The sequence below is a fragment of the Dipodomys ordii genome, unplaced genomic scaffold (assembly GCF_000151885.1).
Source record: "Dipodomys ordii isolate 6190 unplaced genomic scaffold, Dord_2.0 Scaffold30, whole genome shotgun sequence".
Lineage (NCBI taxonomy): Eukaryota > Metazoa > Chordata > Mammalia > Rodentia > Heteromyidae > Dipodomys > Dipodomys ordii.
In genome coordinates, this window is record NW_012267246.1 from 2,587,339 (window position 1) to 2,602,890 (window position 15,552).

The 15,552-nt window shown below is 42.7% G+C and overlaps 1 protein-coding gene across 1 annotated transcript in view; it reads right to left on the bottom strand.

The window, feature by feature from the left end:
• Nucleotides 1–3,968: 3,968 nt before the first annotated feature.
• Nucleotides 3,969–15,552, bottom strand: part of Ccnl1 (cyclin L1) — a 12,413-nt gene continuing 829 nt past the window's right edge. Inside the window, exons 2-11 of the mRNA XM_013016134.1 lie at nt 15,232–15,250; nt 15,004–15,113; nt 9,244–9,364; nt 8,448–8,512; nt 6,676–6,775; nt 6,466–6,570; nt 6,240–6,381; nt 5,903–6,014; nt 5,535–5,633; nt 3,969–4,709 (exon numbers count right to left, since the gene is read on the bottom strand). Of these exons, the coding sequence (XP_012871588.1) occupies nt 4,358–4,709; nt 5,535–5,633; nt 5,903–6,014; nt 6,240–6,381; nt 6,466–6,570; nt 6,676–6,775; nt 8,448–8,512; nt 9,244–9,364; nt 15,004–15,113; nt 15,232–15,250 (1,225 nt within the window). The 3' untranslated portion in view covers nt 3,969–4,357. The remainder of the gene's footprint in view (nt 4,710–5,534; nt 5,634–5,902; nt 6,015–6,239; nt 6,382–6,465; nt 6,571–6,675; nt 6,776–8,447; nt 8,513–9,243; nt 9,365–15,003; nt 15,114–15,231; nt 15,251–15,552) is intronic.

A 15,552-nucleotide genomic window follows, 5' to 3' on the forward strand; every position in this document is an offset into this window, starting at 1 on the left:
TTTAGGGGCTCTGCCACAAACTGGGTTTCAACCCTGCCGCAAGCAGCATGAAGCCGTCACCCCCGGATTTCTTTCTTCCCCACGACAGGTTTCTGAAAGATGCTAGGCGGTCATTGTGCTGGGACGGCAGTTCGGGCCTACCATCTCAGCGTTCCGGAGGTAGAAGCAGGAGATGAGGGTTTGAGGCCAATCAAAACTAAATTACCAGCAAAAGGGCTGGGGGCATTGCCCAAGTGGCAGCGCCTTGCCTGGCACAAGCAAGGCCCAAGAATGCATCGGCACAGAAATATTATCCACGGAGATAATACAGGCGAAACAGGATGGCACCTGACACGCAGGGTCCACCCAAACGGGGCTGCTGCCACCTTTGCTGAGCCAGCAGAATCCAGAGGAGATGCATCTAAGCAGCTCAGGGTTCGGGGCCAAAGTGAGGCTCACGCAGATGTTTCAGCGGACACTAGTTTGCTGGGAATCAGGTGAGTCCCTCCAGCATTAGTGTGGATCAGCTGACCACTTCCGTCACATGCAGCCCAACAGTGCCCTCCTGCGGCCAAAGCTCAGTCCCGAGACCAAACAGTGCTGCTCTGGAAACAGCAGCCATTGCTCTGGAGCTACAGCTTAGCTTCTGAAGTCAGAGCCCATGCTCCCAGGAGCTTCCAGCTCCACACGCACCGCCAGAGCACACAGGAGGCCTCTCCAAGTCACATGTGTGGAATTCTGCACATGTTCCTGTGAAGACACAAGAAAAGGGGCTCCCACTGGGTGATCTGGGGGTGATCTGAGCAACAAGATGGTAGCACTGGGTAGTAATTACAATCCAACAGAAGGACCCTCACACCCCTACACAAGAACATTGGGAAACTTTACAGAGCAACGGCAACTGGTATTTGGAGGGGGAATTCTGAGTGGTGGTAGTGGTGGTGGTGATGGTGGTGGTAGTGGTGGTGGTGGTGGTGTGTGTGTATGTGTATGTGTGTGCCAGTACTACAGGGTGCTTGAATTCAAAACTTGCAGCTCTCAGTCTTTTGTTTAAGGCTGGAGGCTCTACTACTTGAGCCGCAGCTTTACTTTGGTTTATGGCTGCTTAATTGGAAAATAATCCTCTTGGGTTTGTCTGCCTTGGCTGGTTTTGAACCTTGGCCATCAGATCTCTGCTTCCTCAGATATGAGCCACCCAGCTCCCCAACCAGAAGAATTTGCAGTAAGTGTCCCAGGCAAACAACTAATCAATGGGGCTTAGGTTAGGTGTGATTGAAAAGCCCTATATCTATGACTCACAGTGGCTCACGCCTGTAAATCCTAGCTACTCAGGAGTCTGAGATCTGAGGACTGTACACGGTTCAAAGCCAGGTCAGGCAAAAAAGTCCCCTTGAGACTCTCATCTCCAGTTAATCACTCAAAGACCAGAAGTGGAGCTGTGGCTCAAAGTGGTAGAGCCCTAGCCTTGAGCATATAGAGCTCAGGGACAGTGTCCAGGCCCTGAGTTTAAATTCGCTGGGGGAACAGAGGAAGTATCTCCTCCTAAGATCCAGCTGGGTGTTGGTGTCTCACAGCTATAATCTGAGCTACTCAGGAGGCCGAGATCTGAGAATCAGGCAAGTCCGTGAGACTCCAATAAACTTCTAAAAAATAAAGAGGAAAAAAAAAAGTGTAGCTGTGGTTCAAGAAATAGAGTGCTAGCTAACTTGGGGGGAAAAGCTCAAGAACAGTACCCAGGCTCTGCTGGAGCTGTGCACACACACAAAAAGGAAAATCAGCAACATTTTTATCAACTGTCAGCACCTTCCCTGGTGACAGGACACAAATAATGAATGGTACAAACCAGTGTTCTGAACTCAATATAATGCACTGAGAAAAGCTCACTTCGGTGACAATCCTGCCTACACCACAAAACCTACCTAATCAGTCAGGAAACACCTGGTAAGCAGCTGGTTTACTCTGTACATTAGCCTGATTTCATAGCTGTATATGTGAGTTAAATGGTGGTCATAAATATGTATAATTACACACAGTACAGTTATAGGCAACATGCCACTCTGGTTTGATGTGGGACTGCCAAGGAGGGCACACAGGAGAGTTTGCTATAAATACGCCTGGCAGATTACAGTTTTGGTCAGGAAGTCCATGAGCTGATGTTACTCATTGCATTGTGGGTAAGATAATGCCCTTGTTTCTAGGGACATAAAACCACCTCAAGTACAGGGAGCAAATAAGGGAAATGTTACCAGCTGAGCAATCTCGAATAAAAAGGAATTCTTCACAAGTCTTCTCTAAGTCAGGATACATGCACATAACGAGTTCTCGTGGTTCAGGTACCAGATCTAAACATGGAACCCACTTGAGTCTCACATATACCTGTGCACATACCAGCAAGTTAATACTACACAATATTTTCAATACTTTGACTAAAGCCAGTGAACATTTGTTTCAATAAAACAATTATAAAAAACAGGATTCCATTAAGGAATCAATCTGGCACTGTACCTAGAACTTCTATTGAAAACACTTGTTTCTCCAGTTGTCTAGAACACTTACCAGAAAATGACTTAACACCTGTATACCCTTCTAAACACTTTAATAATACTTAACCTCATACCTGCAGGGATCCCGTGACCCCAAACAATCCTCACCTACTACTTACTCCAAGGGCAAAGCATATTCAGAGAAACTATTAAAAACCTGGCTTTTCCCATCTTTAAGCAGTTTAATTTCAAGGCAGTTTTAAGTTCCTCAGAAATACCAATTTGTAAGCAAATTGAGCAACAAAAAAACCCCACATGAACTAAATGACCACATAGCATCCCCCGCCCCCCATAAATGGGTTACTATTTGTGTGCAGGTTAAAAAAAAAGTACAAACAAGTCTTCAACTGTCTAGTCTTTCGAGTCACCTTGTTACTAATTCATGCTAGCACACTGCTGTTTTCATAATTCAAAATTACTTTTGTACCCAAATGCTGTTGGGCCTCACCCAAAGCCCTGTGTGGTGAAGCGACCTCCGTTTTGCAGCCCCATGGCCACTGTGGAAAACATGTTAACCAGTCTTCAGAATACTCAAATTACATCTTTAGCCAGGCACCACTGGCTCAAGTCTATAATCCTAGCTATACAGGAGGTTGAGATCTGAGGATCACGGAAGCCAGCCTGAGCAGGAAAATCCATATGTAAGATTTAGCTCAGATTAACCACCAAAAAGCTGAGTTGTGGCAAGTGGTAGAGTACAAAAGATCAAGGACAGCGTCTAGGCCCTAGGTTTAAAGCCCCAGGACCAACACTGCCCCTCCCTCACCCATACACACACTTAAGTGTTAGTGGGTACTATCTGATACTTTGTAACAGCAACTCATCTGGATCCATGTCTGGTAGACAAAGCTAAGTAAACAAAGTAGGCCAGAAAAAAAATCCTCTCAATTAATTCAGGCCCAACATTGAGGAAAAGCTGCTTGCCTGGGAGTCTGGGCTTGCTCCTCTCCTCCTCTTCATGGGTTTAACTGCCCAGTCTCAGAGCCACCGCTCAATCTCCCAGCTGGGACAGAGGCCCTACTATGAAATGTCTAAGGCATGGAGATCGTGAAAAGCTCAAATGGTCAGGCCACACTTACTGTCATGTTGAGAGTGCTGGTGTGAAAATTGGTCCATGTTAGAACTAGTACTTACCATCAGGGGTAGGTACCTGCGAAGTACTGCCTAGGAAGTCTAAGGTCTTGAGTTCAAACACAGGTCCCCTGTCCAAAAAGAACTAGTATATACTAACTTTAAAAGGATCTCTTGGTACCATTTAAGTGTGAGTCAGGTTTTAAACTTCTTGTGACTGTTGGCCAGACAAGTAGTTCACAAGGCAGAAAAGAATCCCCTAACCACACCAACTCCAACTGAAAAACGGGTTTATCAGAAAAACCAATACAGCCATTCTGCAACCTAAAAAATGTGCCTTTTAATAGTAATTCATTTAAATAAGATCTGAAGCAGTTTAGAAAAACAAGATTTGTATTTTATTTTCTTGTAAAAATCTTTACACATGCAGACAAACCAGTGTTAAGAAAGTATTCACCATCATTTAAACAAATAAACCACTTAAATAGAACAGTGTCTGCAGTTTTATCTGTATAAAAATAAGATACATTTTTACAGAATTCACGCTCCAGTTCTTATAGCAATAAACAATACACAACTATAATAAAGTACAATCGAACCTGACCATGGTTTGCAATTAGATACTGCTAGGGCATTTTAATGTGCAAAAGAATTTCAACATAGTTCTTTTCGAAAGCAAATGTCTTCCATGTTTCTAGAGACCTAGTCTGAAGCAATCGAATCCTAATCACTTGGGGTTGAGTCCGCACACCTGGCCGCAGGGGTCAGCGCCGGTGTCTGCTGTGGCCCGAGCGGCTGCCGCCGTGGTGCTTGCCCTTGTGCGCCCGCTCGAAGGAGCGTGACCGCTCCCGCCGCTCCCTGTGGTGGCCCCGCTCGTGTCTGTGCTTCTTGGCAGCGTCGGAATGATCACGAGACTTGCTCTGGGAGCGAGAACGGGACTTTTTCCTCTTGTGGCCGTGTCTGTTGGAGCTTTTTAAGTCCTCTCTGGTGTGCTTGGCCTTCAAGTGAGGGGGAGAGGCGTGGTTGTGGTGGCGCCGGGGGCTCTCGCTGTGGCTGCGGGACCGGCTGCGGGAGCGAGAGCTGTATGTCCCTGAGCGGCTCCGCCTGTTGTTGTAACTTGGGAACAAACATTCACAGTTTAACTCAGTTTCTGCAGAGGCCAATGATACCCACTGTTGCTCACTAACAGGTTCAAAGCAATGGACTACCATCAAGGACAACAGGCCAGATGTCCCCCTCCACCTCCCCACCACCCGTCATTCCTTCCCAGTGTCCCAACACAGGGAATAACCTTCTACAGCCTTTGCTCTACATTCCCTCCCACAAGCTCAGACAGATAGTCACTAGAGCTTGCAATCTATTCCTAAAGCTAACTAGTGAAGAAATGTTCACGTTAAAAATGGTTTCACGTTGTGAGATTACGCACATGCACATCCACAGTACTGTTTCTCCTCCAAAAGAGGAAAAACCACTCCATCACAACACTCCACTTGAAAACCAACAACCCCCTGGCGCACACCCCCCCCCACCACCACATCCAGCTCACTTCTCCTCATTGATCTGGTGTTTAACAAGACCTAACCCTAAAAGGTGGGCTCAGCTGCCGGCAAGGCCAGCATTCAGGGGGAAATCAAGACTCTGATAAAAAGACAAACCAATGCGAAACAGCATGGGGGAGGGAGAAGGAGCTGGCCTGTTGTCCGAGCTTCCTGTAAGTGCAAATAGCATTACTGCAGTCCAGGCTAGCCCAGGAATAAACAAATGCAAGACTCTATTTAAAAATTAACAAACAATGCTACAGTGCCCTTGCAAAGCCCAAGGCCCTGAGTTCAAACCCCAATAGCACCCCAAAAAGAAGCCTAATCCTAGCTTAACCTTGGAAAAAACAAATCAGTAAGCTTTAAAGAGTCCCAAATAGGATTGTTGGTTGGATCTACTTACTGTCTTCGTGGCGTGTGTGATCTAGACCGGGACCGCGTCCGTGACCTGGACTGACTCACACTTCTGCTGTTCCTGCTTCTCTTGCTGTCTTTTCTTACACTGGGGAAAAACAAAACAAATGTGGCTCAGTGGTAGAGTGTTTGCCTAGCATGCATGATGCCCTGGGTTTGATTCTTCAGTACCACATGCAGAAAAAGCCAGAAGTGGCTGGGGCTCAAGTAGTAGAGTGCTAGGCTTGAGCAAAAGCATCTCAGGAACAGCACCCGGGCCCAAGTTCAAGCCCCAGGATTGGCAAAGCACACACACATTTTAGCAACACTGTTAGATGAACACAACAAGATCCCTCAAAGCCACCCTTAAGCACTCACCCATTGTAAGGGCTTTTGGAAGCCTGCTGTCTGTCCTCAGGCTCCTTTTTGACCATCTTCACACTGAGGGATGCCGGGGACTTCTCTTCGGCTTTTACTTCTCTAGGTGACGCTTTAAAAGACGGGGCCGCAAATGAATTCCATAGTGGTTTAACAGAGGGTCCAACCCATCTCAGCAGGACTCCCAACCATCAGGCCTTCCTCAACCCTGCCGGCTTTGATGGTCAGAAAGCGGCAACATTGTTTCTGAGTAACTGTTACCAAGCTAAAACTTTTTCACAGTTTGCAGTGACCTCCCCGCCCTCAGCTTCCCTCAGTGCCAGCGTCTACCACTTACAGGGCTTGGAGGCTGGGGAGAAGCCGCCCAGGGTGGAGAGGGCTGGGGTCCCATCTGGATTCAGTCCCTTTGCTTTCAACTTGGCTTCCTGTAAGGCTACTTTTCTCTTCTCTACTTCCTTTTCTAGCAATTCATAGTTAGGCTGTTGGAGAAAAGGGAAGTCAGTATTTCACTCTCGTAGTTGTTTAAGAGACTTGGAACATCAACTTAAGTAAACAGAATTCACCTTTTTCCTGGTGTAGAGCCGAAGCGTCTCGATGCAGATTTCTTGAATTTCCTCTTCTGTAGTGCCAAAAAGAAGAAACCAGTGGGGACGAGTGGGCAGTGGGATCTACAATGGAGAGAGAATGGGTGAATCTGTGCTAGTTCCTGTCAGAAGCCCTGAACTGATGCATTGATTCTCAACAGTCACTCAGGGGCCAGGCGCCACACTCACCTGGAGAGCCCTGGCCGCCAGGTAGATGCACGCGCATGCTATAGTCTCTGGTTGAAAGCGAACAAAAACATTGGTCCGCAGACTGTCGTTCATATAATTCCTGAAAAAGATGTCCACTGTAAGCTGTGCACACAAACAAGCCGGAGCTTACATAAAGTTGGAGACTCAATCTACTTCATTCTTTTTTCTTCTCTATATTCACAACTTCATACTCTAGCATATAATTATTAACTTGTTAAAAAAAATCAGCAATAACTTCGTACAAAGGCCATTCTTGAGTTATCTTATGTAGGACGAAAGCTGTCATTTTTATTACTGTCCAAATGAAACTTACCCTTAAGACTTTCTTTTAATGTAATTTTTTCAAAGTCAACTGACTTTTCGTTAATGACATAAGCTTCATTAATGACATAAACCACTCCAACAATACTTCAAGCCATGAATTATTGACCATCTCTCCTTTATCCACAATGAAAAGCAGTGTCAACCAAGTTCTTTCAAAAATTCAAAATACTGTGACAGGGGTAAAAAGGCATTTTAAGCAAGAACCCACCAATTTACATTAAATTAAAAAATTGCTTCAAAAACCCTAGGTAGGAAAGAAAAGAACAGTGGTAAAGATAAATTAAAGCTCTAGTTTACATACCTTTTTTTTCCCCCAACAAAAACAGTAAATGACTTCCATCCGAGCCCACCCTCTACAGAACTTACTACAGTTGTTTAAAAGCTTGAGCTAGAATTAATGGAGTTCTTGAAAATTCTTATACCCATAAATGTTTCATTGAACACATTAAAATAGACACATTTCATGAAACAATGAAACTATTCTAGCGTTACTAATATTTACTGAATCCAAAAGGTATCTTGCTGGAAATGTCCAGAACATAAAATCACTTATCTTGCATATCAACAGTCTTGTGAAAGAGGTGTGGGTGAACCACACCTCCTGGCTTGACTGTAGACAGTCAATCTGTCACTCTTGAACCTGAATCGCAAAGATCCAAATTAACAGTAGCAGTCAGGTAACATGAACTTCTCCTTCTAGAAATGAAGTCCTTCTAGTAACATCATTGCCTACAACAGCCCAGCATCTGTAAATCCACCCAAAATGGGGACTGCTGCCCATTTAAAGCTGAAGGCTGTAGCCTCTTTCAGTAGAATTCAACTATACACACCTAAGTAGAAATTTAGTCAAACCTCTAATTAAAAAAACAAAAAAAAACCAAAAAACAATTTTAATGCATAATGGCTGGACAATATCAAAAATGAACTATTCATTTTGATAGTTACAGGTATACATTAAATACACAGGCATGTTGAATAGTTACTTCTAGAAGCAAATATACAAATCCTTTTGACACCCCGACAGAACTAGAAGATGCTGCCAGATGGATATGGACCACTTCAGTGAATCTCGGATGAGAGCTTGCACTGGATTGGCTGGAGAGCAGGGCAGCCAATCAGGCCATCCTGAGGTCATGGGCTGAAGTGCAGAGGGCAGAGCTCTATGACTTACCATCAGGGACTACCCTTTAATTAAAGAGTAGAAAAAAGAACAAAGTTAAATTGAGTTCTCCATTAAAAGTAATTAGTCAAGCCAAGAAAACAGGAAGCAGAAATAAGCATTATTTACCTTTTGGTCAAAAACGAAACAAAACAAAAAAAAGCCCCAAAACAAACTTATCTCATTATTTTAGAAAGAGAAAATGAAACTTACTTTATTTCTGCTTCTGTTTTCCTGACTACAAAAGAAATGTAAAAAAGCAACTTACCAGGCAGTCTGAACGAGGGTTTGGTTACGTTCGCACTCTAGGACTTGTAAATACATTACAATGATCTGAAGGAAAAGGAAAACATCCAACTTAGCTGGTGCTTCTTTCAGAGTAAGCTCGATGAATACAACAGTAAAAAGCACTAGATACATGTTTTGAATCGGAGAACTGCAGCTAATAAAGACCAACAGGCATTGGTGAGTTGTGACTAGATTTTTTTAAATTCCGTATTTTAAAGCACGTGAAGTATAGAGAAAAAAAGCCACTGATTCAATTAGCAAGAACATAGAGAAGGGCACTTTACTATGTGTGGGTACAGTGCTAGGCTAATTACACCCAATTTCTCAGCATATATTTTACATGTCCCAAAGTCAGAGACTTTATTTTTACTTTTTATTTTTATTACATAAAAAGATGCTATACAAGGGGTTGACAGTTATAGAGAGGCCTTGGCTTCTGTTAAGCTTTCTGGTGTACAGGCAAATCACTCCCTCAGACAAGTGTGTCCATGTGTCCTGACAGGGCCAAGGCTTCACCCAGTGAGCTGCTACCACACCAGAGCAGCAGGTGGTGTGCCAGATGCTCTGTGCACACATGTGGTCACTCCTCAGAGCAAGGTGGGACTCAATCACAAAGCAGAAAAGAACTTACTTCCCATGGTCCCACTGGGAAGCCCACATTCTCACGCCTACCGGCCCCATGTCAGCATCTAAGCTCTTCCATTTTTGAAGACAAGCAAAACTCAATTTTTGGAAAAGCCCAATACTTACGAACTAGCCCAGCAGTCTTCACTCACCTTGTGGGGGTGCTTGACATGGACACAGAACCCCAGCTCCTTCAGCACCCTCCGTTCCGCCTTGATCACTTGGTTTTTGGTGTTAATGTAGTTCTGGTCAAGGACCAGAGGGCTTGGAGTCCTGGTTTGTAAGAAATAAAATCAAAACTGTTTTGCACATCCAAAAATTTTATTTGTGGCAGCTCCATTTTCCCTTCCAACCAACTATTGGCAACAGAAACCAGCTTTTCTAAACTCCTGGGAACAAGTTAAAGCATTCATCTTGTGCTGTCCAAGTTATGCTAAGTTATTATCTAGGCCTGAGTTCCTAACACACTAACTCAGATTTAATGCAAGGGTCGGGGGAGAACACTGGAAATCTTTGTTATTTCTCATCTCAGATTCTCACAATAACTAGAGTTGACATGGCTAATGTACTATTCACAAACTTGTTAGATGCCATCCCTCCAATGACAAATACTAATGTGTACTCTGATGCATTTACAATAGTCTTAAATCACAATAATGTTATAAAATATTAACCCTTGGCTAGTTTTTTAGACAAAATAAGAACCAGTATAGCTAAATCTGATCTCCTTTGGGAGCCAATTGGTTTAAACCAATTATTCTAAGAATATGCTTCTGCTGCAAGAGTCTTAAAAATCAAAGATTCAGCTCAACTGTCAAGGAAAATAGCCTTGATCAGGTTTAAGGTTAAAAAAGACTTATAAAATCAAAGCCTGACTTGGTCAGCTATAGCTCTGCTCCAGTGTAACACTTGTGTGTGGCCATTGCTCAGGAAATGACAGCCTTTCGTTCAGTCTAAATCCGGCAGGCCTCAGTTATTTTCAAGTCTCCACTGTGCCAACCACACCTGCTGTCAGCAAACAGGAAGGTCAGTTTCACGTGGCTCTTGTAAAAATCCTATCATTTACAGAAAACTCACAATCTTTTATGCTGAAAACTTGATTTTGTTATGTGGCCCAACCTGGCCTCAATCCTGTTATCCTACTGCATCAGCTGGGACTGACAGGTATGGGCCACGATGACCAGTTTGTCTCATAACTTAAAACTGGTTTTAAGTGAAGTAATATTACAGAACATGTCTTTTTAAGTCTATGAAATTACCATGTCCCTCAATACATTCTTTGATCTAACCAATAAGAAGTGCATTTTAATTACATTGATTACATGAAAATATTCTACATACACTCAATTCATTTTAAGCCAAATGACTTTTTTTTTTTGGTTAGGACAGAACATGGTATATTCAGTCTGAATCCTTATCTTAATGCACACAGATTCAGAAAACTGCAATCTTAATATTTGCAGACAGTGAGTTAGAAATCAACTAGAAGCGAGCTGCGTCACCAACTGCTCTGGTGACAAGTTATCACCATACTTACTTTATCAAAATTTATTAAGTGGAATGCTTACCAGACTGGTTATTCTATACAATTTTTGTCAAGTTACATTAAGCAAAAGTTGGCAGAGCTAACAAGATAATGAGAGCATAGTTGTTACTTAAAATCTCAATTCCTGGTATAGCCACAAAAGGAGCAAATGGAGAACCAAGACCAAGGAGGGGGCATGGGCTGCCTGAATAAAAGGCTATAAAGGCTCTTTAGAAAAAGAAATTAAACAATACAAATGAGAGCAGCAGCATATTCCAAAGACTTTATGTTTACAATTTTCCAAGTTTTATCTGTGCAAAGTAGCTGGAAAAATCCACTTCAGACTCAGCGAGTGACTTTCCCTTCAATTAGCATTAGGAAATGAAGGCTCTACCAAAACCCCTCTATAGGAATGTAAAAATGCTCTATCTCATTTTTCTCTATTTACATTGATCAAAATTATTTACACCATACTAAAAAGTATGCTTCAAAAGTAGCCCTTAAATAGTGATGAAACTTCCTCTAGTAATCAAACAGGGAGGCACTGGGTTCAACTGTGGCTACTGTTTAGTCCCAAATCGGGCTTCATCACTAATGAATTTCAGATCATTCTGCTTCAATTATTGTCCATCCCACTCTGCTTTAATCATTGTGTAGCTTTTTTGGCATTTACCAAAAATTGCAACTTTAAAAACAGCTTGAAGAAACTTAAGGCACATACAACTTAAAAGTGGTATAGGCCGCGCCTGACAAGCGAGACCTGAATCCATCAGCGTAACAGAAAACAACATGGAAAACAGGTTGAGAAACAAAACCTATTTTGTTACTATAATTCAATTACATACTTAAAATTCCTGCCCGGTTGTGGTAGAACCTGTAATTTCTAAAGTTACTTTGTATAATAGATATATAAACTGATACTGTTATTTTGTTCAGAAATCAAGATTCAAACAAGTTTTACAACTACCTTACAAAAATTGGTTAGCAAGAACAGAAAAATACCTCCAGAAATGAGTAACAAATAGATTCCAAAGACTTAAGCAAGAACTTTACAAAGTATTAATTAGTACAACAATGTATCAATCAAAGTACATTTTATGGCAATACATTGAATGAAGGCTTGCTCCCATTTTCTCCCCAAGGGAGAACTTGTCAATACAAAGAAAATTTAAATCTCTGGAGAAATTTAACAATATTTATCTGCCAACCCTCCTCCTCAGCTTAAGGCTGAAGGAGGTGAGGAACTGATTGGACTCAGGGATTTGTACTCCACTGCTTGAACTCACAACCCCTGGAGATTTCTGGTTTCTAACCCTTGATTTTGCTAATTCATGTGAGAACAATCTCCAACTTTTAAGAAATCTTGGTCATTATTGAAGTTCCTGGTAACTTTTAGCAAGATTGAAATATAGCAAAACAAACAAAAATCAGAATTAAAGAGTTCCAAACATGGTTAGTTTTGCTTGTGTATTTTAAAGACAGACTTTGGAGCAATTATTTCAAGAAACCACACTTAAACAAGATGGGCCCCAGGCTGCTACTCACTTTGCTGCTTAAGTAGGGCCTTCCCCTAGAAGTACCAAGTGATCGCAAGGCCCTCTGCAGTCACAAAAATAATTACAGGTGGTTGCTGGAGCAGTAACCACATAACGTTTATAGTTTACATGTTGAAATACAACATTGTCATCAGTGAGAATGATTGAAAGTCTTTGAAAATTGATCTTTTAGACAATTTTCATGAATATGGCTCCTTTAAAAAAAAACAAACGAGGGGCTGGGAAGATGGCTCAGTGGTAGAGCGCTTGCCTTGCATGCCTGAGGCCCTGGGTTCGATTCCTCAGCACCACATAAGCAAAAAGAAAAAAGCCGGAGTGGCGCTGTGGCTCAAGTGGTAGAGCGCTAGCCTTGAGCTGAAGAGCTGAGGGACAGCGCCCAGGCCCAGAGTTCAGGCCCCACGTCCGGACCCAAAATAAATAAATAAATAAAAATTAAAAAAATTAAAAAAACAAACGAAACCCTTTAATTTACTGCAAGTGCACTAAAATATATAGCTAGTTAATATCACTAATTATATGTAAACTACTCAAAGGAACATGTTTATTTCCCTTTAAGGCCATGTGCCCTGAACTTTTAAAGAGTCACCAAACTACCCAAAAACTGAAGGGGGAAGCAAGGTGCCAGTGGTTCACACTTGTAATCCAAGCTACTCAGGAGGCTGAGATGCAAGGATGGTGGTTTGAAACTGGCCTGGAATGGCAAGTCTGCGAGACTTATCTCCAATTAACCAGCAAAAAGCTTTAAGTGGAGATGTGACTCAAGGAGTAAAGCATCAGTCTTTGGGAAAAGCTAAGCAAGAGGAGAACGCTAGGCCCCAAACAACAAAAACACGAAGGGGAAGAGGCCGTAGTAAGCCAGGTAAAACAATCAGGCACAGGCACTTTTCTTTAAAACCTCCAGGTGACTTCAGTGTGGAGCCAAGACTGGAAATGATGGTCCAAATAAAGCCTTTAGTCTTAAGTCCATGTAATGCTCAAGGTCACACAATTACAGTTATGCACAAACTAGACTAAAAAACAGCATCAAGACAAACTGGCAATGCTTCACCTAACTAAATTTTCATTTTGACAATACTTCTAGTGACAACCTGTAACAAAAAGCATGAAGCTATTGTTGTAATAACTTGGACAGCAAAGACAAAAGCTTTTAACAAGAAACAGGAGTTTTTCTAAATGGTTCACCAGTGGCCAACCTGTTAGTCCCCGATTCCAGTGACCTATTCTCAGAGCACTGGCTTCTCCTTGGGGATTTTCGATACTTCACTCACTGTTGCCATGACGACAGCTTCATCTCTATGTACCACTCCACATCACCCAGGCTTTGGTAAATGTAGCTGGTCGCTGTATAGTCGGTTGCAAGGGAAAAAAGAGTTGAAGTTAATAACATATACAAGCTACGTGTCTGAGTAAACTTGTAATATGCATAGAAACACTTATATCCTGTTTTTGTTTTAAAAAAGAGCTTCCATGCAATTAACTCCTTTAAAAAGTTTCATGCTATCATCAGACTAAGATTGAAACAAAGTTAATTTCTCAGAAATAATGACCAAAAAATGGGATTACATCCAAGTCAGTAAGATGGGATTATTTTAGATTCCAAGATGTTTTAGTTACAATCCTATTCTGACATCAAAGAAGGAAACAAGCCTGTCAGGAAAACTCCAAAAAAAAAAAAAAAGACAACCATGGGATTACATAGCAGCTGGCTCAATGACTCAAATACTACCAGAAAACCTCCTTCAAACAAACACCATCCTCAAGAGCCTATTATGAAAAACACCTTGAAGACATCTTAAAGTACAAATTTAAGCTCAGACCATCTAAGTACCAGTTTGAAGACTTCCCATATCTAAGGATTCCTTACAACAAAGACTAAAGGCAGTTTAAACTAAGTTACTCTATTCCTCAACACAGGGATAGAAAATGCTTTCAGCAGCATCTGTGGCCATGTCCCAGGCGGGGCACTCATCTGAAAATGCCCTTAGCATCTGCCTGGCTGGATAACTCCATCACTGCCACACAGCTTTGGGCAGGAGGACTGGGAACTCACCGCCCCTTGCTGGGAGGGCCCCCAGATCTCATCTACACCAGCACTCCTGCACTTGGGCAGCAAGCACTACAGACAAAGTCATTGTAAATACAGAAAGGGGGTGCCCAGCTATGGTTATTACACCATTTCAAAGTGGGCACTGTTTCGGACTCTATATATATGTGGGCCATACCCAAATGTAACCCAATCTTGAGTTTTAACCCACTTTGACTGCATCTGACCCAAACAAGATACCTGTTTAATCCCTTTTGACTTCAAACTTTATCATCCTTTCAGTCCTTCAGATGCGTTAGAGTGTAGGTAGTTCAGTGAAGTTCTAACAAGAGCCAACCTCAATCGACACAGCATTTGGACTTACAGAAGACAACCTATGCAGAACCTTGCCACAATATTAACTTGAGCTACAGTGCTTGAACAGCCAGCCTTCAGTCTTCCAAAGAGGAGAGGGAAAAAATAACTTACAGAATACACTCACACTGGAGCCCAACGTACTCCCTTTCTTTCTTGTTTTATCTTAAGCCAATGGACTGGCTTCACAGCACTGCTAGGATTGTCCACAAACGCAACTGCCTCTACAAACTTCAGATAGCTGGTTAATTGGGTGTTTGGGTGGTTTTTTTTTTTTTTCCAAATTAAACATCGGTACTCCTACGTGAATTTCAACACCTAGAGTCAGTTTGCTTTGCTTCTGAACTGACTTGAGAGAAAAGATGTTTTGATGATGGTGCAGTTAGTTAGCAGTAGCAACAGGGGTTACTAATGTCAGTCACGCCAATCTTACCTTTTTCCTCTTAACTGGCGGAGGTGGTGGAATACATTGATCACATCTCTTATCCTTCTGGGAGCTTCTTCGATTTTTGATGCAAGGTTAATACAGGCCATGGCAACAATCTGTGGAAATAAAAATGACTGTTTTAACTCCCATATCACAAAGTAAATGGGAGGAAAGGAAACTATTTTTTCCTCCAAATCGCAGAACTTATCCAAAAGCTTTAGAACTCGGTGGGACCATCTTTGGTGAACTAGAACTACGCGTTTAGGGACCGGGTGGAGTACCAGCTTTCCGTACTATAGCTTAGGTGCCGTTAACTTTTTTATGCTCGACACCAGAGTTCCACCACTTGAGCCACAGCGCCACTATGCGCTTCTGGCCGAGTGGCTCCTTGACGATCAGGGCCTCACGGACTTTCCTGCAGGGCTGGCTTCGAACCGCGGCCTTCAGACCTCAGCCTCCAGAAAGCCACTCTATCACTCAACTCCCAGGCCCCCCCCCCAAGAGGGTCGCGCGCTGCCCGCGCCCCTCGGCCACGTGGGCTCGGGGTCCGTCTTC